Source organism: Carassius auratus, chromosome 21, assembly GCF_003368295.1.
Source record: "Carassius auratus strain Wakin chromosome 21, ASM336829v1, whole genome shotgun sequence".
NCBI classification, from domain to species: domain Eukaryota; kingdom Metazoa; phylum Chordata; class Actinopteri; order Cypriniformes; family Cyprinidae; genus Carassius; species Carassius auratus.
Window position 1 is genome coordinate 4888136 of NC_039263.1, and position 24745 is coordinate 4912880.

Here is a 24745-nt window from a genome sequence, read left to right on the forward strand (position 1 = left end):
GTTAACAAATCACAATAAAGACTCTTCTGAGAGCAACTTATCAATTCAAGAAATTAACAAAAACTGAAAATTAGCTTGACAGACAACTGGTACATACACTGGTACAAGTGTATTTATGACTTATGCAATACACTTTTTTTCTTTTTTTTTGTGGTAAAACTATTCTACAGAGAATACATCAAAGTTTGCTCACTTGTGTTCTGATAAATGTTTCAAAGTGACTGAGGGAAACTGTAAGTTAATATATTAGCATAGATACAGGGCCGTAGCTGGGGTTTGCGGGGCCCCGGTGAAGGTTGCACCAGTGGGCCCTGTTTGAAATGGTTTAATTTGTATGTTCTTTCATTTTTATTTATTTGTACTATTTACACAATGTTTAAGTTTTTTTTCAAGTTTGTAGGTGTCCAGGTACAGAAATCAAATAATTACATGTAAAAAAAAGCACTGGATAGTCTTCAATGTAAAAATTAGATATAAAATCAAACCAAAATTTATTCAGACACCTTCAACATTTCTCACATTACATTACAGTTTATTTGCTATCGCTTGAAAAATGAAAATAACTTAGTTAAACTGTGTTAGAACAAATTCGTCTTGATAATGTTTTAACTTAGAAATGTATGTAATTGATTACAATCAACCATAACTACAGACAATTGTTATCATTACAATATTTACACTACTATCAATACTTTGTTGACAAATTACCAAGCAATACATTTTTTTGTTCAGACTGTGGTGTGAAAAGGTTGCATTAGCAATTCAGAAGAAAAAGAAACACATAAGCAATATGTGGTGCTTTATAAGGTGCTGAATAATTATTGGTCCCAATTTAATATAGATAGATAGATAGATAGATAGATAGATAGATAGATAGATAGATAGATAGATAGATAGATAGATAGATAGATACAATTTTTATCAATTTCACTAGTAGTTCACTGTATGAAGATTCTTTGGGTATAATAAGTCACAGTTCGCTTAATTTTGCTATAATCACTTACATAAACGAATTAGTGTCCTGTACCTACTAGTAAAATATAAACATTAAAAATTATATCTGGTATCTGAATAGTTTTTGGTTTGACTATGCACAAATTCTTGTTAAAACTAAAAAGTAATTCAGTCAAGAGCAGTTAGTGATTTTTTTCATCTTCTTTGATTAACATTACAGCAGCTATAACTAAATTAGGCGCGGTAACTTTAAGAGATGATGAACGCATCCAAAATAGTACACATCCCATTTTTTTCCTCAACTGTTTACTTTCACTTAAGAAATAACTGACGGCTAATATAACAGGCGAGTATTTTGACATATTTTGTATGTATTTGTCAGCACAAGAGCAAAAAGAAGCAAATTCGGTGTTCAAGCATTTTGAGACACATTTCCATGCGTGAGCCCTGAACACCAGAACACAGCGGGTGCTGAATTAGGCTCTTTTACATCTTCTTGTTTGTTCAAACTGCGATTAGTATTTGTTCGCTCGGGTGCAGGAGGGACTTCGAGGAGAACTTTGAGGAAGTGAGCTCGGTTCAGTGTGGCTGTCCATGATACGGGGCTCTCTCTCTGGTGCCCAGTGCGCACCGAACACAGCGTGCGAGTAACCAGCTACTCAGTTCAGCTTTTCCGCGTCTTGTTTTTGCATGTTTTAATGTTTAAATCGACAAGTGGTAATTGGCTTAAAAACATGTGTAAATGATTAGCTTTCATGATGATGCGCAGCAGTGGCCCATCAACTGTACTGAGCATCTTTTTAGGCTGGCCTCAGCCAGTCCGTTGAGATCGTTGGGGGCCCCCCCTCAGCCTGCACTAAACAGTGTGTAAATACATAAAAATGCCACTTCCGATTAAGCTTCTGCATTTTGTCTGCATTGTAAAGATGAGTTTGTTGATACTGATTTGCCTGGTAACAGCCCAAATGTTGTATTATTCTAAATAACTGATTCCTTTAATTAAAAACAACTAGTCTGAGATTAATAGGCCTATCCCAGGGGTGTCAAACTCAGTTACTGGAGGGCTGTAGCCCTGCAGAGTTTAGTTCTAACACATATCATGTAGTTCCTCTTCGGGAACTCGAGCTGCGTCGAGCGCTTTTGGGGAACGCCTTTGGCAAGAACAACTCTGAATATCGTGTGCAATCAGTCCAATGGAAGAGCGTGACGTCACAGGCGGAGTGACGTAGCGACCAGGAAGCTATAAAAGCACGTGCCGCGCAGCTGCCTTCAGCTTTGCCTCTTTCAGCAAGCGCTCTGTGTGTACATGTTCAAAAGTCTGTCTTGTAAGTCTTATTTACTGTTGTCCGTCCCAATAAAGACACAATGCCAAAGTGCAAAGCTAAGACTGGACATGTGAAGGGCGAATCCAAATCGCGCTATAAATAGTGTGTTCCTCCCTGCCAACGCTACATCACGGCTGGGGATACACATGATTTATGCGTGGTTTGCCTGGGGTCGGAGCATTGTGATCGATTGCCGATGCGGACGCTTCGATCCCGGAGGGCTCTCTTCGAGGACGGAGCCTTCGCCAGCGTTCCCCACGGTACTGGCCCCGCTTCTGCCAAGGCAGAACAGCTGCTGCACTCGTGGGGTTCGCAGGTGGATCTGGCGGAGGGTATGGAAACGGGCCAGTCCTTATCTCCTTCCTCATCTGCCAGATCCAATGAGGTGGATGTGGAGACGATCAGTAGGGATTCGCCACCCCTATCGCCCCAGTATGAGGAGCTGTTGGAGGTGGTAACTCGTGCAGTTGATAAATTAAAAATCGAGTGGCCTGCAGAGAAAAAACATGAACCGCAGAAAAGCAAACTAGATGAGCGGTTTCTGCGGCCGAGACAGCCACCTCCAGCCCGGAGCCTTCCCTTTTTTCCCGACCTCCACGAAGAAATAGCGAGGTCGTGGAAACACCCTTATACAACCTGGCTCTTCGGCCCCAACTCTCAATATTATGGCAATGTCGCGGGGCTCGATGAGCGAAGGTACAGAGCGATGCCCCGGGTTGAACAGACGCTTTCAAGCTATCTGTCACCCGGTTCGGCATCGTTTCTGAAAGCTCCGGCCTTGCCCACAAAACCGTTAAAAACAACATCTACATTAATGGGCAAGGGCTATGTGGCAGCAGGTCAGACGGGGGCGTGGCTTCACTTATCAATATCGAGTACTTCCCTTCGGCCTTGCACTCTCACCCCGCACATTCACGAAATGTGTAGATGCGGCTCTGGTACCCCTCCGTATGCAGGGCATCCACATTCTGAATTATATCGACGATTGGTTGATTTTAGCTCAATCAGAGCAGATGGCGGTTCAACAGCGAGGTGTCGTTCTTGCCCAGAGTGTACTTTCTCCAGTTCAGAGAACCACCTATCTAGGCGTAGTATGGGATTCGACCACGATGCAGGCACGTATGTCTCCTGCTCAGATCGAGTCAATCCCTTCCTCAGTCAAGAGAGTCAGAGAAGGCCAGTCACTCACTGTCAAGCAGTTTCAGAGACTGTTAGGGCTCATGGCAGCTGCGTCCAATGTGATACCTTTTGGCCTCCTGCACACAAGGCTCCTACAGTGGTAGCTAAAGACCAAGGCGTTTTCCCCATTGCGAACCATCAAGGTCACGCGGCGATGCCTTCATGCCTTAGACATATGGAAGAAACCATGGTTCTTGAATCAGGGCCTGGTGTTGGGAGCTCTTGGTCGCCATGTAAAGCTAGCGACAGATGCGTCCCTCACCGGTTGGGGTGCGGGAATGAGTGGCCACCCTGCCCGTGGTCTGTGGAGCGGTTACCATCTGACACGGCACATCAATTGTCTAGAAATGCTAGCAGTGTATCGAGCATTGAAATATTTCCTCTCAGACCTGAGAGGCTGTCATGTGTTAGTGCGCACTGACAACACAGCGGTAGTCTCTTATATCAATCACCAGGGGGGTCTGCGTTCACGCCCCTTGTACAAGCTGGTATACCAGATCCTCCTGTGGTCCCAGGGCAAACTCCTCTCTTTAAGAGCAGTATATATTCCTGGGAGATTGAATGTTGGAGCAGACATGCTGTCGAGATAGGGGCCGAGGCCCGGGGGGGGGGATGCTTCAACCCGAGGTGGTGAAGCAGATATGGCAGATATTTGGCAAAGCTCAGGTGGACCTCTTCGTGACTTGAGGGACATCGCAATGTCCCCTCTGGTTCTCTCTAGTTCACCCAGCTCCACTGGGACTAGATGCCATGACACAGACTTGGCTGAGGCTTCGTCTGTACGCCTTTCCCCCCATCGCTTTGCTCCCGGGAGTTCTGGCGAGAGTACGCCGGGACGGGGTCCATCTGTTATTAGTAGCCCCGTTCTGGCCGGGCCGAGTATGGTTCGCAGATCTGATCTCTCTCCTCGACGGCTCTCCATGTGAGATTCCGATCAGGACAGATCTACTCTCTCAGGGCAGGGCAAAATAATCCACCCTCGCCCGGAGCTGTGGAAGTTGTGGGTGTGGCCTCTGAGGGGGCACAGTTCCTAGCTCCTGGTCTCTCAACCGAGGTTGTTGAGACTCTCCTCCAATCCAGAGCTCCCTCTACGAGGACACTGTACACCCTGAAGTGGAAACTCTTCACTTCATGGTGCAGAGACCGTTAGCTTGACACTGTTAACTGCCCAGTTGGTACAGCTAAGGAATTTCTACAAGCTTGGCTCTCTGCAGGGTTAACTCACTCCACCCTAAAGGTGTATGTGGCGGCCATAGCTGCTTACCACGTCCCTTTCGATGGTCAGTCAGTGGGTAGGCACCCCCTAGTTACACATTTCCTCTGCGGTGCACTGAGGCTGAGACCTCCAGTATGGTCCCGTATTCCCCCATGGGACTTGGTTGTGGTATTAGAGGCTCTCTGCAAAGCTCCATTCGAGCCAATTCAAGATATTTCAGATAGACATCTGACCCTTAAGACTGCCCTGTTACTGGTGATTACGTCTCTTAAGAGAGTTGGAGACCTTCAGGCCCTCTCGGTGGCCCTTAACTACCTCGACTTTGCCCCAGGTATGGCCAAAGCATTCTTATACCCTCGAGCGGGTTATGTTCCTAAAGTTTCCTCTGTTACACCATAACCTATCGTACTTCAGGCCTTCTGTCCTCCTCCCTTTGGTAGACCAGACCAGGAAAAGCTAAACTGTATGTGTCCTGCATGTGTCTCTTCCATTGGACTGATTGCACACGATATTCATAGTTATTCTTGCCAAAGGTGTTCCCCAAAAGCGCTCGACGCAGCGTCTCGTTCCCTCGAGGAACTAGGGTTACATATGTAACCTAGGGACGTTTTCAAATAAGCCTAAATGATTAGGTGTGTTTAATTAGGGTTATATGTAAACTGTGCTGGACTGTGGCCCCCCAGGAACTGAATTCAACACCCTTGGCCTGTCCCATTTTTGCCTCCCTAACACTGTTAAAATGTAACCAAGTAATTTTTCCTCGAGTCTATTTTAAGAGCTACTTTTTACTTTTACTTGAGTAGATTTTTAGACTGGTACTTTTACTTGTACATAAGTAAAATTTCATTAATGTAATGAGTAGACTATTCTTGAGTAGAATATTTTTGTACTTTTTCCATCTCTGCCACAAACCATGGTACTTTTTCGGCACAAGAATATACCAGCTATAAAACCTGGATTTTAAAACCACTTCCTCGGTGGCTCCTTTCTCCAACAAAGAATTCCTGTTTCATCAGAGCAATGACAATGGTTGCTGCATTTCCATAATCTAATGCAAAAGTGACCCTGGTGAGTGTTACATTAACAGCCTTTTTGTATCATAAAACTATAGGCTTCAAAAAGTCCCTTGGGTTAGGCTCCAGCATCCCCTACACAGGACAAGCGTTTTGGAGAATGGATGGAACCATGTGGTTCATAAATTATCCAAATGCGATATATATTCTTTTCTGTTTTGACTATCTCAGTTTTTTTCCCGAGGACATACTCTGATCAAAGGAGAAAGACTCTGAATTCCTGCTGTGCAAAGTAATATCCTCAATTTCAGTGTGCATCTACTAAACTCCTCATGTGGAGACCTCATCTGCAAGGCTACTGGAGCAGCTGAAAGTAATTCTGAAGATCTATGTAATATCTAACAATATAACCGATAAACAGCCATTGGGTAATTATAAAATTTTTATATACTGAGATGGTGATATGCAATGGTCAATTGTAATTATGTGGAGAACTTCAACCTCAGCAAACCTTAAGGAAGAATGTAATACTTGATATAACCAAGGTAGGTTAAATATTTAATTTGCCATTTAATACCCATTTCTGTCATCTTCATTTCTAAGAGTTTTGACGGTTACTGACTGGAATATCACAAAGCAGTGAAGCATTTAATTTTAATTTCAAATCTTGATGGTTTGGCCAGAAATGGAAATAAACACTATCTTGTCTAATATATTGTGCTGTTATAACCTTAGAATTCCCTTTTGATTTATAAAACTAATCAGAAAATTCAAAAACTCTCAAATAGTCTAATTAGTACATGAATGGAGTGTGTTTGCCCAGGAGAATGTTATTACTCTTTGATTAACTGAAGTACCAATTTTGTTGTGAATGCTTCTCTTCAAATTACTTGGGAGAAATAACAGAATCAAATGCCAAAGTGCTGACATAAAATCATTTTACAGACCTGTTCGGTCTTGAAAATAAATGGTTGAAAAATTTGTTTCATTTCATTATGAAATATCTTACTACTTGTTGCAGACTTCGGTGTCTTGGCAAATCTTGGCAAAACAATCACTATGATTTGGGCGGTATTTATTACTTCTATGATTTTGCATTTGATATATTTTAAAGCAGGTTGTATGTGAGACTTTGTTTGTGTTCAAGCGCGTGCTTGAAGTTATATAAACATCTGAGCGTTGCTTAAAAAGCACAAGATCACAGCATTTACTTTTGAGGGAACTTTAACTCTGCAGTAAGGTGTTGATGGTATGGGAATGTTTTTGGCATGTGTCAGTGTTTGAAGCACATGAAAAAACACAAATCTGATTGCCCGAGGCAGGGAAACCCATTGCACTTGATCAACTTTATGCACAGACACCTTGGTTCCTTGGTGATGTGCTGCTGTGTCTTTACACATGCTTCATACACCAGCACACAATGAAGGTGTTCTCATAGCATCAACATCAAGACGAATCTCAGGGAGCCAGGTAACATACGTAACCCTGAGACATTTTGTCACTATGGGCCTCCATGTTACATCCTTTCTGTCAGCAGCTGCACAATTGTTCCACTTAGTTCCCTGCACACATATACTAGTACAAATATACTCTGAAAATAGGTTATGCATTAGCATAACTGCAACAGCCATATTAGCACTTGCCATGACAAAAGGATTCTTGGCTTATCACCACACAACCATCCTAGCCCTTACGAAAGGAAAATATATTTACCAATATATTTCTTAAAATATATTGTGATATATTGTAATATATTATTTTCCCTTTTAATTTCTAATATTTTATATATTTGAATACATTTAATAATATATTGATGATACATATATTATATAATATATTGCAAAATATACAAATGATTGCCGCTTTCAATATATTTAAATATATTGGAAAAAATGAATATATATATAAGAATATATGCCTAATATATTGCATGAAATTTTCCAATATACTGCAATATAATTTTGTTTCATAAGGGATACCAACTAATTAAATCTGTCATAATTTACTCATCCATTATCTGTTCCCCGCGGAACACAAAACATTTTTTGTAATGTCTTTGTGATACTGCACTATTATTACCATAGTAACATAGTAACATTATACTCTTATACACATTACAATGACCATTAAATTAGAAATAATAATATGGAACTGTATTTTCTGAATAAAACCTTTTTTATGAACTAAATATGAGCAGTGACTACTAAAAATTAGTAGACTACAAAAAATTATTTGCAACAATCTTATTTTTTATTATTATTATTTTTTTAAGTTTGCTACAGTAGTGATATCATGTAATCAGTGCCAATAGTGGTGAAACTTTAAAAGAGCAAACACCCGGTGAAGAACCTTCTCCCCACTAAGGTAAATCACACCAACCCCAATCTGTAATGCCAATCTGTGCTTCAAAGACAGGTGAACCTCAGAGAGCACCAAGGTCAGTGTACAACTCGATCCAAATTACACTCAGGAATGAGTACAGTAGCCATTATCCAGTATAAAGAGAGTTCTCTTAGATAACATCTGCAGTTAGTCATCTCTCACGTTCTTGCTATCACACCACTTGCTCAACAGTACACATGTGACCCTGCCAACCTTTGGAGTAAAGCAAATGAGATGAGATCGCAACGGTTCAATTTCTCATCAATGTTCAATACCAACCTATTTCTTGTTCCTCTAATCATTCTCTTTTCCTTTCCTTACAAACGTTTTTTTCATTGTTCCTGATTGTCTCTGCTGCTTTTGCTGCTCTTTTTTTCTTTTCTTTCTTTTTAACAATAACAAATCAGTTTTGGGCTTTTTCTTTAGCCAAAGACCCCAGTGAGCCTGTTTTCAATTTATCTTTCATCTGCGTGCTTTCTTCTGTTTTCGATCTTTCTCTTTTGGGCTTTAATAGCTATTCAGTTCTCTTCTATCTCAAAGGTCCAGCAATTTTAAACTGTCTCAAAGCAGCCAACAGCTTTCCTTTGGGTGTACCAGTACCACAAAAGGCCAAGAACCTAGCCATCATTACAGAAGTGTAGTGAAGCCTGTTGCACATAACCAATTATCAGTATCTTCACTTGATTTATGAAGCATGAGACCACAAGCACAGCCACACAATATCGTGACAGAATCCATTTGGCAAAGTAAGTCTGATGATAACACACACTTTCTGCTTTCAAATGTTTTCAAATAATATGCAAAAACGGTTTTTCTTTATGAAAATGTTCTGCATTTCATGCATATGTGTCAACTGCTTTAATTAAACTCCATTTTTCAGTTATGGTTCTCATGAAAGCAACTGGAGATTTGGTCTGGCCCTCACACTGTACATAGAGTAAACCATTAAATATACCTATACCAATAAATTATTAATAATAATATTATTAAACTTTATTTATATTGCTTTTTTAATAAAAATAATACAGTTCGACAATACTATTTTAAAATAAAAAGTGAGTATTAAATAAAAATACACTTATTTTATAGCACACTTAAATACAACACAAATATCTCACTTTCAATTTCTTATTTTATTTATCAAAAAAGAAAAAAATAAGAATTGTTATCATGTTAACACGTCAGTGAATGAAGTGTCACAGTTTTGCTTTTTACTTTTTAAAATTGCAGCGCATACAGTAGCCTGTGTTTTCAGTTTATATGGAAATCTTATTTACCATTACAGTTAGTTGGAAACAGTGATTGTACATTAACAGCTCCCAACCATGTTGGTATGCAAATGAGTTAACAGAACTTATTTATCCAGTGCATTTTTTATTTTGGTTACCACTTAGTGTCACGAATCCTGTCCGTGGCCTTCCACCCGATTCCCACCAGAGGTCACCCTTCCATTACACTCCATTCCATTCCATTGACTCTCCCATTAAACAGACTGTTACATGTCACCCCGGACTACATTTCCAATGTTCTATTTAATTGATTACACCCTCACCTGTAGCCAATCACACATACTATATAACACCCACTCAGACCCTTCTCAGCTCTCTAAGTATTGTTTAGCGATTATCACTATTTTACAGAGCCATTCTGAGTTTTAAAGTTCTTTGCACGCCAAGTGTGAAACTTTTTTCCATATTTTACTCTTATTTACCATCCTTTCCTATCAAAATGTATGCTACGATGCAAAAACTCAGAAAATCATACCTAATTTTTTTATGACGGATGAAAGTTTTGGAGGCAGTGTGTAAACATGATTGACACAACGTGTGGTATTTATTTTTCAACGTGTGTTATATGACCTTTAGTCTAGCCTAGTTCTGTTCATTGCTTGAGTAATCCATGTCTTTATCCTAGCCTGCTTAACTTGTCCTGTCTGCTCTCTGCCTGCCTTGGACTTTAGTCTGTCTTGGATTATCCCTTTGTCTTGCTGTTTCAGTCTGTTTTCGCACCACACCTGAACAATTTCTTGTTTGTGGATTACCTGTGTGCTTTGCCCTCTGTGTTAAATTTGCTGTCAATTGACCCTCACCTGTTTTTGGATTACCCTTTCATCTAGCCTGTTCCATACTTGTTGTTGCTATTGACCATAGCCTGTTTTGACCACGTCTTTGAGTAAAGCTTTGCATATAGATTTGCACGCTTCCTCTGTTTACTCCGTAACAATTAGCCAATATTAAGTATATCATTGTATTCACATGTAGGCATCTAGCATATCTAAAACTTAATTGTTTATCAACTTTTATTCTAAAGAATTGTCACCTTTTAAGTTTCATTTTGGCATTTTTACCAGCAACTTTAACTACCATGTTCAAGTCTAAATGTGCTATCAGATTTGCATTGTACTGTCTTGTGAGAGACTCTGCAGCTGCTCTCAATGCTTTCCTCAGAAACACATGATTTAAATAATAAATAATCCATTCTATTGAAAATGTAATAAAGACGTATATTTGAGGAAGAACAATAGTACGAAACAGGAATTTATGTTACCGGTTTACTCGCACAATATCTCCTTATATTGTGAGCAAAACGGCAACTCGCCGAGCTTTCTCTGTGGAAATTCCAATCCATTAGCTCTGAGCACATTTTTTTGCAGAGGTTATCAGGGCCAGGACAGAGGGTGGCAATAATCAAGAGCAAGCAAAAGCAGTGGGGAGAGCGAGAGAGAGACGATTGGCAGCTTCAGACTTATTGAACAGGAACAACCTCAATAGTGACAAGCTTGCTAGCAAGCAAGCCCATGTTAGTTTAGGATTTATATGCTGAATATTTATTGCTTATTGTGGGAAGTAACTTTGTAAAAACAAATCGATACTGGAAAATGAAACAGTGATTGATAACACAGGTTAACACACTAAAAGTACTCAAGCTTTAATAAAGCATTCTGCATTTTCAGAAATATAAATAAAATGCAACTTCTTTGAATTTTTTTTTTCAAATGATAGTACATCCATTATCTCTATGACATGGCCTTATATAATATAAGCACTGAACACAACTGTACAGGTATAACTGTAATTTCACAGCAGCTCTGGATAGCCTATTTCTAGTGTATTAAACCAGATCTATCTTACCCGCATCTCCTGAGCCTCCTTCTGACCATCCCACGCCCAGCTGCGCTTTGTGAAGTAGTTGACAGTGGCAAACTCAATGAGAGCAGAGAAGACAAAAGCATAGCACACTGCCATAAACCAGTCCATAGCTGTTGCATAGGCCACCTTGGGAAGTGAGTTCCGGGCACTTATGCTCAGTGTCGTCATGGTCAGGACAGTTGTGACACCTAAAAAAACAGAAGTGGTTAAAAGTTTTAGATGTCATAGTCAAGATAATAGATAACGTGGAGTCATTTTATTTTTGTATTTTTTGCAATGTCAGTTGCTGTTTTAGTTGATTTAGCCAATATATTTAACCAATAGTGATTAAGAAATGATGTGAAAGAATAATTCCACCTTAAATGAAAATCAAGTAAATAAACCAACGGCAACATAAAAGCGCCAAACAGAAAGGTCTTGAACCAGAACATTCATGCTGTGAGGTGATGGTACTATTCACTTAGTCAACATGCCACCCTGGTTTCTACCGTAGCTTAAGGAGAACAAAAAAAATGGTCCCATTTCATATTTCTATAAAGCAGTCCCTCCAAAAAAAACGAGGATTTTTGTTGTGATTGTTGTGGGCAAAAATCCTTGATTTTGCGGCAGGTTTTCTTAAAATATGCGATGAAATATGTGGGATATTTTTGCAATTTTATGCGATGAAATTGCGGGAACTTGCAAAAACTGCGGTTTGATGAAAAAGAGAAAAAAAGGTGATCCCCCCAACACCCTGTTCTCACTACCTTACTGTAAAGAGTCATTACTTATGACTTACTATGATAAGCAAGCATACTAAATAACATAATATTTAAGTTCTCATTCTGTTTTATTTCAGACCTTAATTAACACATGGCTCAAACCTACAAAACATTGAGTCAAACAAGTTCTCGAACTTTACAAAAGGAATATTTAACAACTTCTGTAAAAATAAATAAATAAAATATTTTTCAAAAATGCTGTTTTCCAGGAATTGCAAAGTGCAATATCTTACTGCAACGTAAATTATTTTACATACTACTAATATACTTAAAACTGTAAGGTTTTGGTACTATTCTGTAACAAAAAAGTGCAATCTTACAACTGTAGAGGTGCATCAACTTCTGAATGAAACTACAACAGTCCACTGTGAAAATGAAAACTAACTTCGTAGCCTCACCTATCATTCGCCATCTTCATCCTCATCCCTCTCTCAAAATAATTTGCCCCCACTGTCATGTAACACACCGTGTAACTGCTTCTTGCGGTCTTTTGCGCTTATTTTTGTTATGAGAATGATTTGCGTGCTTCACCCTGCATTAAATCAGGCGATCGCATAATCGCGTTTTTCTGAAGGGACTGATATAGACCAAGATGGCGCCGCGTACACAAAAGTATTTTTATCTCGGTCTGTTTATACTGAACAGCTTTGCCTTAACATCGTAAATCAGACAGGAGCTTTTGGATATTGGTGTTTACTTTTCCAACAGTTTTATCCCCAATCTTTGACTCATCCCTGAGATCTCCAGAACAACCGAGGCTACACACTCTACCCGGCTGGATGAAAGTGCTTGCTCCGGCTCTCTTTACCCAGCATTTTCCTCACTAATGTGCGTCACTGGTGAACAGAATGGATGAGTTACAACTTCACATCACCCACAGTAAAAGACTTTTGGATTGCAATGTCATCGTTTCCACAGAAACATGGCTACACAGTGACATAGCCAATAATTCTATTAAGCTAGCCAGACACTACAGTCTGATCACCTTTCTTTGTTTCTCACACCTAAGTATTCACCCCTCATCAACCACGTGAAGCCATCAGTGAGGACCATCAAAGTGTGGACAACTCGAGCAGACTCTTTACTTCAGGACAGGTTTCAATGCACATACTGGAGTATGTTTGCTTCTCAGGCTGCCTGTGGCTCTGACACAGACATTTATATCTATACCTCCTCTGTACTGGATTACATCAACACCACCATTGACAGTGTCACAACAGAAAAACAGATCATAACTTACCCTAATTAGAAGCCATGGATGAACAAGGAAGTGCGACTTTTGCTGAAAGCCTGCAACACTGAAATCCAGGGCTACCCTGAGGAGGGGCATCAAAAACGCCAAGTACTGATACAAGCTGAAGGTAGAGGAACCCACTTTTCCAACTCTGACCCCCGATGCATGTGGCAGGGCATCCAGGTCATCATTGACTACAAACAAAGCAACTCTATTCCAACGGTCACAGACGCCTCCTTCCTTAACGAACTAAATTACTTTTATGCTCACTTCAACAGCAACAGCAAGGAGACAGCCACCAAGATCACATCCTTAGCAGACCACCAACCTCTCAAACTCACCTCCACAGATGTCCACACTGCATTGAGCCAGATCAACGTGTGCTTAGGGCATGTGCAGTGCAGCTTGCAGGGGTCTTCACAGAAATTTTCAACCTGTCCCTCACCCAAGCAACTGTGCCAACATGCTTTAAGTCCACATTAACACTCCTCCCCGATGTGCCTAAATGACTACTGCCCCATAGCACTCAAAGCCATCATTATGAAATTCTTTGAGCAACTGGTCCTAGCACACCTCAAATACTGCCTTCCACCCACACTGGACCCACACCAATTTGCCTACTGTGCACTCTGTACTTACACACCTGGAAAATCACAATGCATATGTACGGATGTTGTTTGTTGACTTCAACTCAGCATTTAACACTGTCATTCCCTCCAAGCTGACCACTAAACTTGGAGATCTGGACATTAACACCTTCTTCTGCAACTGGATTATGGACTTTCTGACCAACAAACCTCAGCATGTTAGGTCAGGCCACACCTGCTCCAGCACCATCACACTCAACACTGGCGTACCACAGGGCTGTGTGCTGAGCCCATTCCTCTACTCCCTCTACACCCACTACTGCAACCCTGTGCATGAATCCAACATCATCATTAAGTTTGCAGATGACACCATGGTGATTGACCTCATCAGAGACCTCCCTCCTACAGGAGGAGGTACAGCACCTGGCCGCATGGTGCGCCGACAACAACCTGCTCCTCGACACCATTAAGGCAAAGGAGCTCATTGTGGACTTCAGGAAGAAGGTAGGAAGCACGCATGACCCGATCCACATTAACAAGAAAGTTGTTGAACGTGTCTCCAGCTTCAAGTTCCTGGGAACCACCATCTCGGAGGACCTGTCCTAGACCACAAACACCTCTAGCCTGTTTGAGAAGGTTCACCAGTGCCTCTTCTTCCTGAAGACTGAAGAAGAACCAGCTGTTTCAGCCATCCTAGTGAACTTCTACCAGTGTGTGATTGAGAGCATCATGACCAGTTGCATCACAGTTTGGTATGGGAACTGCTCAGTTGCTGACCTCAGGGCATTGCAGAGGGTGGTGAAAACTGTCCAAAGCATCACAGGGACACCACTTCCTGCTATTGAGGACATCCACAGAAAACGCTTTTTTGTCGAGCTCGCAGAATTCTTAAGGACTCTTCTCACCTTGACCATAGACTGTTTAACCTCCTGCCCTCCGGGAGGTGCTTCAGGAGCCACCGGATGAGGACCAGCAGACTCAGGATCAGCGTTTTCCCTACAGCTATCTCCTTACTGAATTCTGCCCTCCGACACCCCCCACTCCCCAACACACACATTTTTCACCCCTCCTCAACACTACATCTACATCACACAAACAAACAAAACTGTTCACTTGCACTGCTGTCTGTTAATCCAGAATACTAAATAATGCATTTGCACACTGGAATATTTTTCTATGCACTTTTTTACTGTCCATTGTACTAGTGTAAATGGTGTTCATAGTTTTGCTTATAGTGTACATACACTTGTTACATAATCCATCTGTATAGTATGTTCATAGTACACCTATCTGTATATCATGCTGATAGTATTTAAACACCTGTAATATATGTCCTTATCTGTATTTTTATTATACATTTGTAATTACTGCTTATTGCACTTCTGGTTAGATAAGTGCATTTAGTTGACTTTTACCTTACATGTGCATTGACAATAAAGTTGAATCTTATATATACTAAATACCTGTACTTATATATTTTTAAATACCTGCATGTAAATACATCTGTAAATAATTTCTGTAATTATATTTATAATACACTGTTGACCCATCCCTTTATACCTTAACCCTCCCTTAAACCTACCCATACCACCAAACCTATCCCTAACCTTACCCGTATCCCACCTCAATAGCAGCACAAGTGTTTTGCAATACAATATGAACACAATAAGTACATTTTACTTATTTTTTGATGTAAGTACATAGTAGTTAAGGACACCTAATATAAAGTGGGACCAAAAATAAATAAATAAATAAAAACTATAAATAAATACAATGGTGGCCAATGGTCTTGAAACATCTAATCATCTGTGATTAGAAAGTTAACCCAAACATTTGTGACTGTTTCAAGGACAGGTGCTTTTATAATATATACCACTTTACTTTGTGAAGTGTTTTAGTTGATTTCACCAAATGAAAGCTCTCAGCACTGGGATTCATGCCAATGCACAGGGTGTCATAGGCTAAAAAGAAGTATCCTTATAAGTGATGGAAGCTTTTAAAGGAAATGGGAGTAAACATGGGAAATGAGTTGCTCTTACACCACAATAACGTTCATAAAAAAATATTATGAGCCTTAGATTGCTGCATATATCAGTGAGGAGTGGTGACTTCTTTAACCAGGCATGCTGTCTAATTTATTAATTTGTCAGATATGCTAAATAAGAAACATCACTGCAGGTGTTCATGGTGTTTTTTATGTTTCTTAAACACATACACAATCTCCACTGCAGACTGAACAAGCAAAAGACACAAGATAGTAGTGTTTTACATTTGTCGCATTCGTGTGGTGTTTGGTGTGTACAGAATATACTGTAGTTAATAATTTGATGTTTCTGCGTAGATTTACTATGCAAATTTATAAGTTAAAATTGTTTCAAAAGAAGTGTTTGCCTTTGCAAGAGATGCATAATGTTTGGCATGTTGTGTGCATGTGATGTGTAGAATTGAGAGAAAATGAGTCATAGTTTCAGAAATTGTAAGCAATTGAAAAAAAGAAAGATACAGTGGTTCCACTCTTTTACTGAACTGAAAGTTATTCATCAAGTGAAACTTTAAGTGAACTAAGAACCAAAACTGTGTTATGTGTACTTCAACCTTATGTAAATAATATTTTGTTTTTAATTATGTGTATAAACATTTGTTCAATTAATAACTAGTTGCTTATTAGCATGTCTATTATTAACATATTGGCTGTTTATTGGTGCTTATATTGACATATAATGCATGACATCCATAATCCTACCCAATACCCTAAACTTAACAACTACCTTATAAACTATTAATAAAAAGCAAATAAGGAGTTAATTGAGGCAAAAGTCATAGTTAATGGTTAGTAGTGAGATAGTGAGAATAGTGAGAATTGGACCCTAAAATAAAGTGTGACCAACAATCTTATTAGAGGGCATAATGTGGATATGAATTTCTGATTTGTGATATCTGATCTTTTGGAATGACTCGCCATTTGGCAATAGACTGCTGAAGGCAGTAAATCCAATTAAAAATGCATTTCATACAGGCCCCTTCCTGCATAAATTGGGTGATTCTTGGCCATGGAATGGACTGGATTCTTGGAATATGCTTCCACATGGACCATTGTTGATGTCTGGATCCAGGAGACTAATGCTCTGGTTACAATAACAATCTGGTGAATCTAAATTTAACTAAATTAACTGACAAGATAAATTGGTTGTGCTATTAAATCATGGCCCTTCAATTCTGCAGAATTAAATTTGATGATTAAAAAAAAGCATAAAAAGCAAATTGCTCTGAATAGATGCAATAGTGTTTCGTTCTGTTACTGCCCACTGACTTAGAAGAGAATGCAGATGAAAGATGCTGGTATATTATTACCAGGGGGGCATTCTGACTTCAGTGCAAATAAAACAGCATAAATAAAACATAGCTATATAATGTGCAATATATGGTGTGCTGTTGAAAAGAGGCTGCAATTCAAATGAATACTGAGCACTGTTTGCTCCCATAAATGTCAGTGGCTGACAATTAAACTGAAATCTATGGCTGATGAGGATCTGTAGAGTGTCAAAAAGTCGAATGGCAAAGAAGATTCTCATTAAACTTTTCATTAGGCATTATCTCCATCTGGAAATGGAGTGAAAAGCAATGGGAACATTAGAAAGAATGTCACACAAGTTGCTATTGTCTCTGCAGAGACAGTTGTCTATTACATGCCGCGTGTGTCGAAACCATAAATTACACATTACACTGTGGAGCTGTGAAGAAAATTACAAAATAGGATTATCTGAGTGAAATGTCAGGTTAGACCCATCAGAGGAGATCTGAGAAACTGGCAGCTATCCAGAGACTGATTAAATATCAGTCTCAAAGCGATGTTTGTGAGATGATGCATAAGCCTAGAAATACTGACACAGGCTTTGCTATTTAGTGTGGTGAATGAGATGGTTTCTTCTGTGCATGATTTGAACAGTGGTCAATTCCAAGGTCATTTTCCTGAAACCTTGTTTCGGAATTATTTAAATATTGGAAAATGTGGATTCAGATTTTTATCATACAACCTTGCATCCTAAATGTAAACATGATCATATATATATGTTATAGTTCACGTGCATTTCATGTCTCTTTGGCATCGTTCAACTCTTTGATTAGAGTCCACCTGAGGTACAAGATTTGATTTGACATTTGATTGATTTTACATGATATGGAAAAGCAAACACTTGCTTAAATGATGACTACAAGCAGCATTTTCTGAAGAGCATAGTGGCCAACCTCCCTGCAATTGCTGTCAAAAGCCACGCCCCCTGAACTCATGAACGCACACACAGACCAGAATACCAAAGAGAACATTACTTCAATAGGCTACATCAGTGGTTCCCAATTCCAGTCCTCGCACCCCCCTATTTAAATAGTATTTATTTATAGAGGTATATTATCTCACAATTCAAACTTTATAGGCTACATCATGTGTCATTTATCAATTAAAAAGTACTACAATTCCAGGAAGGGAGATCAGGTTGTTGATGTTTGCATTCTGCATAGGGTGATTGAATGCACTGATGACGTATCCTGTCTGCGCACACTGGGTGCACAGAGGTATGCAGATATATATGTTGACAGGCAGGTTGGAACTCCAATTAAAACACTTGAACCGAGCGTTTTGATTGGATGGACATTTCTTGGTGCTTCGACTTCCACATAATATATAAATACAGATTAATACATTTACATCACTTAATGATTGCTATCGGAATGAGAAAAGACTTTGAACCAGCATAACAAAAAATGTTTCTAAAGACAATCACCTATTGCACCCTTAAGACACTTAAGGCTTATGGGCAGTAGACAATTATGGTCACAGTTATAATAACTGAAGACAGCAAATACACCTTTCAATTGACTATGAAAAACATCAGATTCCCGGGTTCCCTGTTCACCTGCATGGACATGCCATAGACCTGCTGCAGGAGGCATAGATATAGCAAGAGAAATAAACTGCAATGTCTTTAATCTAAGCCCATGTCAATGCTACAGGGTGACAACAGGAAAGGCAGGTGTTCATCCATGTAGTAGCAAACCATGTATAACCATGCGTCCCCCGCGGACGTGTTCAAGAATATGCAAGTGCCTTGGTAGAAGAGGGGGTAACATCTCTGCAATAACTAACTCCTATGGCAAAAATGGTTGACAACAGAACACAGCCATTTATGATTACTGCCAAATCTATGGGCAGCAGTCAGATGGCAGATTGGTGTGCTAAAGCTGCTGAGGTTTACAGTAGCACTTAGGGGAGCTGGCTTTGAGGACCTACACAGTACAACCTCCAGGCACCTTGGAAAACACTACATTTAGCAATGGCTGTCTACCAACCTGGCTTCTCCATTATTTCAATATCCAGCCAGCAGCCTGATTCTGTGCTGTTTCATCACGTCTGCAGACATAGCTGTGTGAACCTTGTGGAATATCAATAAGGGTCTGCTCTACACCTCATTAGTACCTCTCGAATGGAGCCTACCAGCATAACTACAGTGGGTTTCAGCACAAATAAAATAGTACATTAAATAGTACAGTTTACAACAGAATAAATCTTTATTTTTATATATTATATAATAGCATTACATAAATCACAATAAAGATAACCACAGTGAAGTGATGTATACAAAATAGTGCAAAATAAAAGCTGTACATGCGCTTTTATTAAATTTATGTTTATTAACATAGATTACCCTCATTAGATGTAGATTAGATGTAGATTACCCTCATAGCCAAAAAGCCACATAAAAAAATACTGGTTTGCTATAAAAACATAGCTATATTGAGCTATATTGTCTTCTTTGCTGGTTTAGATTTATTGATTTGATTGATGAAAAAACAATGAGAAACTCATGAGAAACTCACATGTACACACAGTTCTTATCTGAATTTTCCTTTCTGATATTACACATTAATGTAAATTGAGCATTTTCTTTGATGTTATTGAGTATGTGGTGTGTTTAACACAGTCAGGTTCAAATGTGGGTGCAAAAAATCCATTAAAACTCTAGCAGAGCTTTGTCAGAGCATTGCCATTGTGCTATTGCCTTGTGAGCAAGTGAGAAATGTTGAATAAAGCAAAATGGTAAAAAGATGAGGGGAAAGATTAGGGGAAGTCGTGGCCTAATAGTTAGAGAGTTTCGGGCCGGCAGGAATTGTGGGTGGGGGGAGTGCATGTACACAGTGCTCTCTCCACTCTCAATACCACGACTGAGGAGCCCTTGAGCAAGGCACCGAACCCCCAACTGTTCCCCGGGCGCCGCAGCATAAATGGCTGCCCACTGCTCCGGGTGTGTGTTCACAGTGTGTGTGTGGGTTCACTGCTGTGTGTGTGCACTTTGGATGGGTTAAAAGCAGAGCACGAATTTGGAGTATGGGTCACCATACTTGGCTGTAGGTCATGTCACTTTTACTTTTACATTCTCCAAGGTATTAACATTAACATTACATAACTCCATGTAGGACGTTTCTGTAAATAAATCTAACCAATGTGGTAGTAGTAATGCAATATTTAGAAAATGTACTCTTGAACTCTTTTAAAAACAAGTACTTCAGTACTTTTACTTTAGTAGAAATCTGACTGTAGTACTTTTACTTGTACTTGAGTAAAATTTAGCAAGGGGTATCTGTACTTTTACTCAAGTAATGAAGCTTGGTACTCTGTTCACCTCTGTCCAAATGTCATATTTTTTAGGACATATGGTTCATAGAGCTTGGCCTCTAAATATCCCCTGTGAAAGGAACATATTGTGTGACAGTTGAATCCAGCTCAAATTACATGTGCAAAAGTCTTAGGCCACCATTATTTTCACCTACAATAAAATGGTTTTAAGTCAGTTGTTTCTATCTTTTGCTGTTGTGTGTAAGTAGTAAATATCAGTTTACATTTCCTTACATTATTTTTGCCATTAATTGTAATAATGCAGTGACATTTTTGTTTGCACAAGGAGTCTGATAACAGCCAGTGCTCCACACAGAGATCTGATCTCACCATCATCAGTCTGTCTGGAATAACATGAAGAAACAGAACAAACTGAGACAGAATATATCCAGAAGAACTATGGCAATGTCTCTTTTTTTTACTCAAAGTGTGGTCCAACCAAATGTTGATTTAATTTAGTTAAGTTAATTGAAGTTAATTTTTATTAAAATCTATTTATGGCTTTATTTTTGACGGCATCCTCACTTTACAGCATTTTACACAAGTACCTAAAACTTTGCACAGTACTGTAGCTTTGCAGGTTTCTTAAAGCATTTTGGAGACATTCCCACAGTTCCTCTGGATATATTCTGTCTCAGTTTGTTCTGTTTCTTCATGTTATTCCAGACAGACTGATGATGGTGAGATCAGATCTCTGTGTGGAGCACTGGCTGTTATCAGACTCCTTGTGCAAACAAAAATCGGACTGGATTATTACATTTAATGGCAAAAATAATGTTTGGAAATGTAAATTGATATTTCCTACTGACACACTACAGCAATACATAGAAACAACTGACTTAAAAGCAATCTTTTGCTGCTGAAAATACTAGTGGCCTAAGACTTTTGCACAGTACTGTATATATATATAAATATTATTAATAACATTTATGATTTCAAACAACGAAGACAACTCCATGAAAGTTTGCTTCAAAAAACAGGATGAAACATTTAAATTACTCCTTCCGGTCATGTGTTTGCACTCCATAAACCGGCAGGCTTCAGATCACTGATTAGCCTTGGCACATTCGCTTTGTGTGAGACACCTGGGGTTTCTGTTGCACACTTTTTAACACCTCTCCTCTGGACAAGATAAGCAGGAGGGAATGTTAATAGCAGAAGTAAACTAAAAGTTAAAGCCGCAAAAGATGGAGTGGCATTTCTTACGGAGGTGAAGAGCATGCCTAGTGGGGCTTCTTCATAGAAGTGTGGCGACCAGTTAATGATGCAATTCTTACCCAGAGTGTGATTTCTGATTAGTCACGTTTATGGACTCAACTTGGGTAATGGGAAATCAGTCAGAGACAACCTCCCACTTGTCTTTATGAAAGATGTATGATAGGATACTAATTAATGCAGCATTCAGAGCACTCACAGCTTTTTATTCTTTTGACACAAGGAAATTAACAGCCTTTTTTCTGCTTGTCTCTTAGCTGTTTCTTCTTGATTAACTTAGCAGTCAAATGCTTTAATACAACTCAACTCAATGTGATGTTATATTCTGAAAACAATGTTCTATTCTGAATTACTCCTGTCTGCTTGGCCTAGTTATAAACAATCTAGATTACATATAACTAATTAATAAATGTCTCGTATATCAGAACACATTATTAAAAATCTGCTTTACATAGTCAGACCAGGATTACTATTTAAGATCAAGGTTTTTTTAAAAGATAAAAAAAAATAAAAAATAATAATAGATTATTGGACAAAAAATAGTACGAAAGAAACGATGCATGCTTAAGAAAACCACTCAATATTAAAACATGAATGAATATCTAAGCCTGTGTGGGCTGAAGAACAATTCTAAGGAGTCTGTCTTAGAGGTTGTGGGTGTGCAAACGATAATGGTGATGGTGGGCTGCAAAGAATAAGATGGTGAAGATGAAATATGACTATACACCTGAGTAAGCTGCACTGCATGTATTAGTTTTAGCTTGAAAATGATGCAGTTAGCACAAGATAAAAGACAACAACGAATAGGCAAAAGAGGCTTTAGAAAGAACAAAGAGATGAGAGGGAATGATAAAACACATACAATGGTAACAGTGGCAGTACAAGAACCTAAGCGGCATGATTCAATATTTACTGAAGGGAAAAACTAACTTTAGGTGTAGAAACATTGGGGACTTTGAAGGGGACAGATGGAGAAGAAAACAAGAAGATTACAGGACTGGAATTAGCAGGGCTCTGTCCTGGCAGCTCTGTTTATTTTGTCCTTGTTTATTTAACGTTTCTATGTTTGTTCTGTGTGTAAGCACAAGGGTATATCTTATTTATGTTGGTCATGTGCTCTCCTTGTCCTGCTCCTTATTTCCCTTTATCATGCCCTCTCATTTAGTCGTTGTCTACTTCCTGCTTTCCTCTCTGTTTACTTTCATTTTCTTTTTCTTTTGCACATTTTGCAGTATTGCATCAGAAACGAATGACAGAAACTGCAAAAAAAAATAAAAAAAATAAACAAACAACAACAAAACAAAACAAAAAAAAAAACACGAAAAAAACCACACCACAATTTACACAAAGGTATTTACGCTTGCTTGAGGTTTCTTGTGTGGAAAAGGATTAATGCAATGAAGGTAGATGGAAATGCACTTTGGGAATACATTTCTCCATTCGCATCAAAAATGTGATTTTGTGACTATATGATGGCACAACCTGACTTGTAGTATTTCATCTGCTTGTTCTGAGGTGCATATAATTTATTATATTTATAAATTATTATAATTAGTGCCTACTCCTACTTTTCTCAGTGATATTAATGCTAGTTTATCAGTAAGAGTGTATTATGTTCTCTTTGACTCATTGGATGGAAATGACGCTTATGTTTTATGCAATATTCCAATTTTGCACACGTTAAATTTGCAGCTTTAGATGGAAACCTTGCTACTGTCTTCACTAGTTTGTTTTGTGCCATATGTACACACTTTGTTGTGCTACATTCTCCACTTGTGTTTTAGTCTTGTTATGGCATCCTTGTATCCTTACTAGTGTTTTTTTTTCTTGCTTTATTTATCTAGTGTTCTCATTTACTTTTTACTTTCAGTATGTTCTGTAGCTCTTTTCCTAGTCTTCTTGAGTGTGTTACTCTTGTCCTTTGCTTTGTTTTTATTTTTAATCATTCTAGTTTTTATTCTACTGATTAGTTCTTTATCTTTTAATTACGTTAGTCTTTAGTGCTACAGTTACTGCCATAGTGTTCAGTGAAGATATAAAAAGGAACCATGTTTACTACAGCACTCAAAACTGTGTTCGTACCAATGACTTGCTTTTCACTGCTTGCATATGCAGCTAACATCTTAATAGAAATGACAACTTATAGACAACAAAAAAAAATTCCCCTCTGGTCTTCTCATAGGACTGTCTTCTTTACATACAGTAATACCTTATAATTTAATAATGTTGTTTAACGTGGTTGGTTCTTAACTAGAAACAGTAGAATTTTGATATGTAGTACCTGCTCTCATGGTTTTACTTATGATTGCCTTGCTTCATTATTCCATAGTTGCCCGCCAAAGCAACTTATCACTTTCACCTGTTCCTTGTTTTATACTGTAATATATTCTGGTTTTAAACCCCAGTGATTCCTATGATCTTATTCTCTTGTTTTAGTGAATAGATGCTACTTGTGCATGTTTTAATTCAAGTTTTCCTGCATCTAGAATATCCTCTTTTGGATTCACACTGAACAATTTAGCCCTAATTTTCACTCCAATAGTTTTGTGGAAATCTCCAGTAAATGCCCAAAAGGGCGGGCAGCACCTTCATCTGTGCTGCAGGATCTCAAGTGCACTACTGTTTAGCTTCCACACTCTGCACAAAAATGCGATTTTTTTATAGGCTAACATTAGATTGAGCTGTCATGTAAAGTTGCTACTATACATATCTCAGATGATAAGCCATATTTGAGGTCGATGAATGTTAGGTGAGCATATGGATGTCCTGCTCAATGTACTATATATTACCACATAGACCAAAAGGGCTACAGCTTTCACATTCCTAGAACCAAGCCAATCCTGAACCAGAAAAAAATGTCAGAAGCATTTCACCTGGGGTAAGGAGAAAAAGAACTGGACTGTTGCTCAGTGATCCAAAGTCCTCTTTTCAGTTGAACGTAAATTTAGCATTTCATTTGGAAATCAAGGTCTGGAGTCTGGAGGAAGATTGGAGAGACACAGAATCCAAAGTCCAGTGTGAAGTTTCTGAAATCAGTGATGATTTGGGGTGATTTTGGAGCAC

At 38.9% G+C, this 24745-nt stretch overlaps 1 protein-coding gene across 1 annotated transcript in view; it reads right to left on the reverse strand.

The window, feature by feature from the left end:
• LOC113038302 (gamma-aminobutyric acid receptor subunit alpha-2-like) overlaps positions 1 to 24745 on the reverse strand; it is a 186524-nt gene that overhangs the window by 14251 nt on the left and 147528 nt on the right. Inside the window, exon 9 of the mRNA XM_026195616.1 lies at positions 11201 to 11406. Within this exon, the coding sequence (XP_026051401.1) occupies positions 11201 to 11406 (206 nt within the window). The remainder of the gene's footprint in view (positions 1 to 11200; positions 11407 to 24745) is intronic.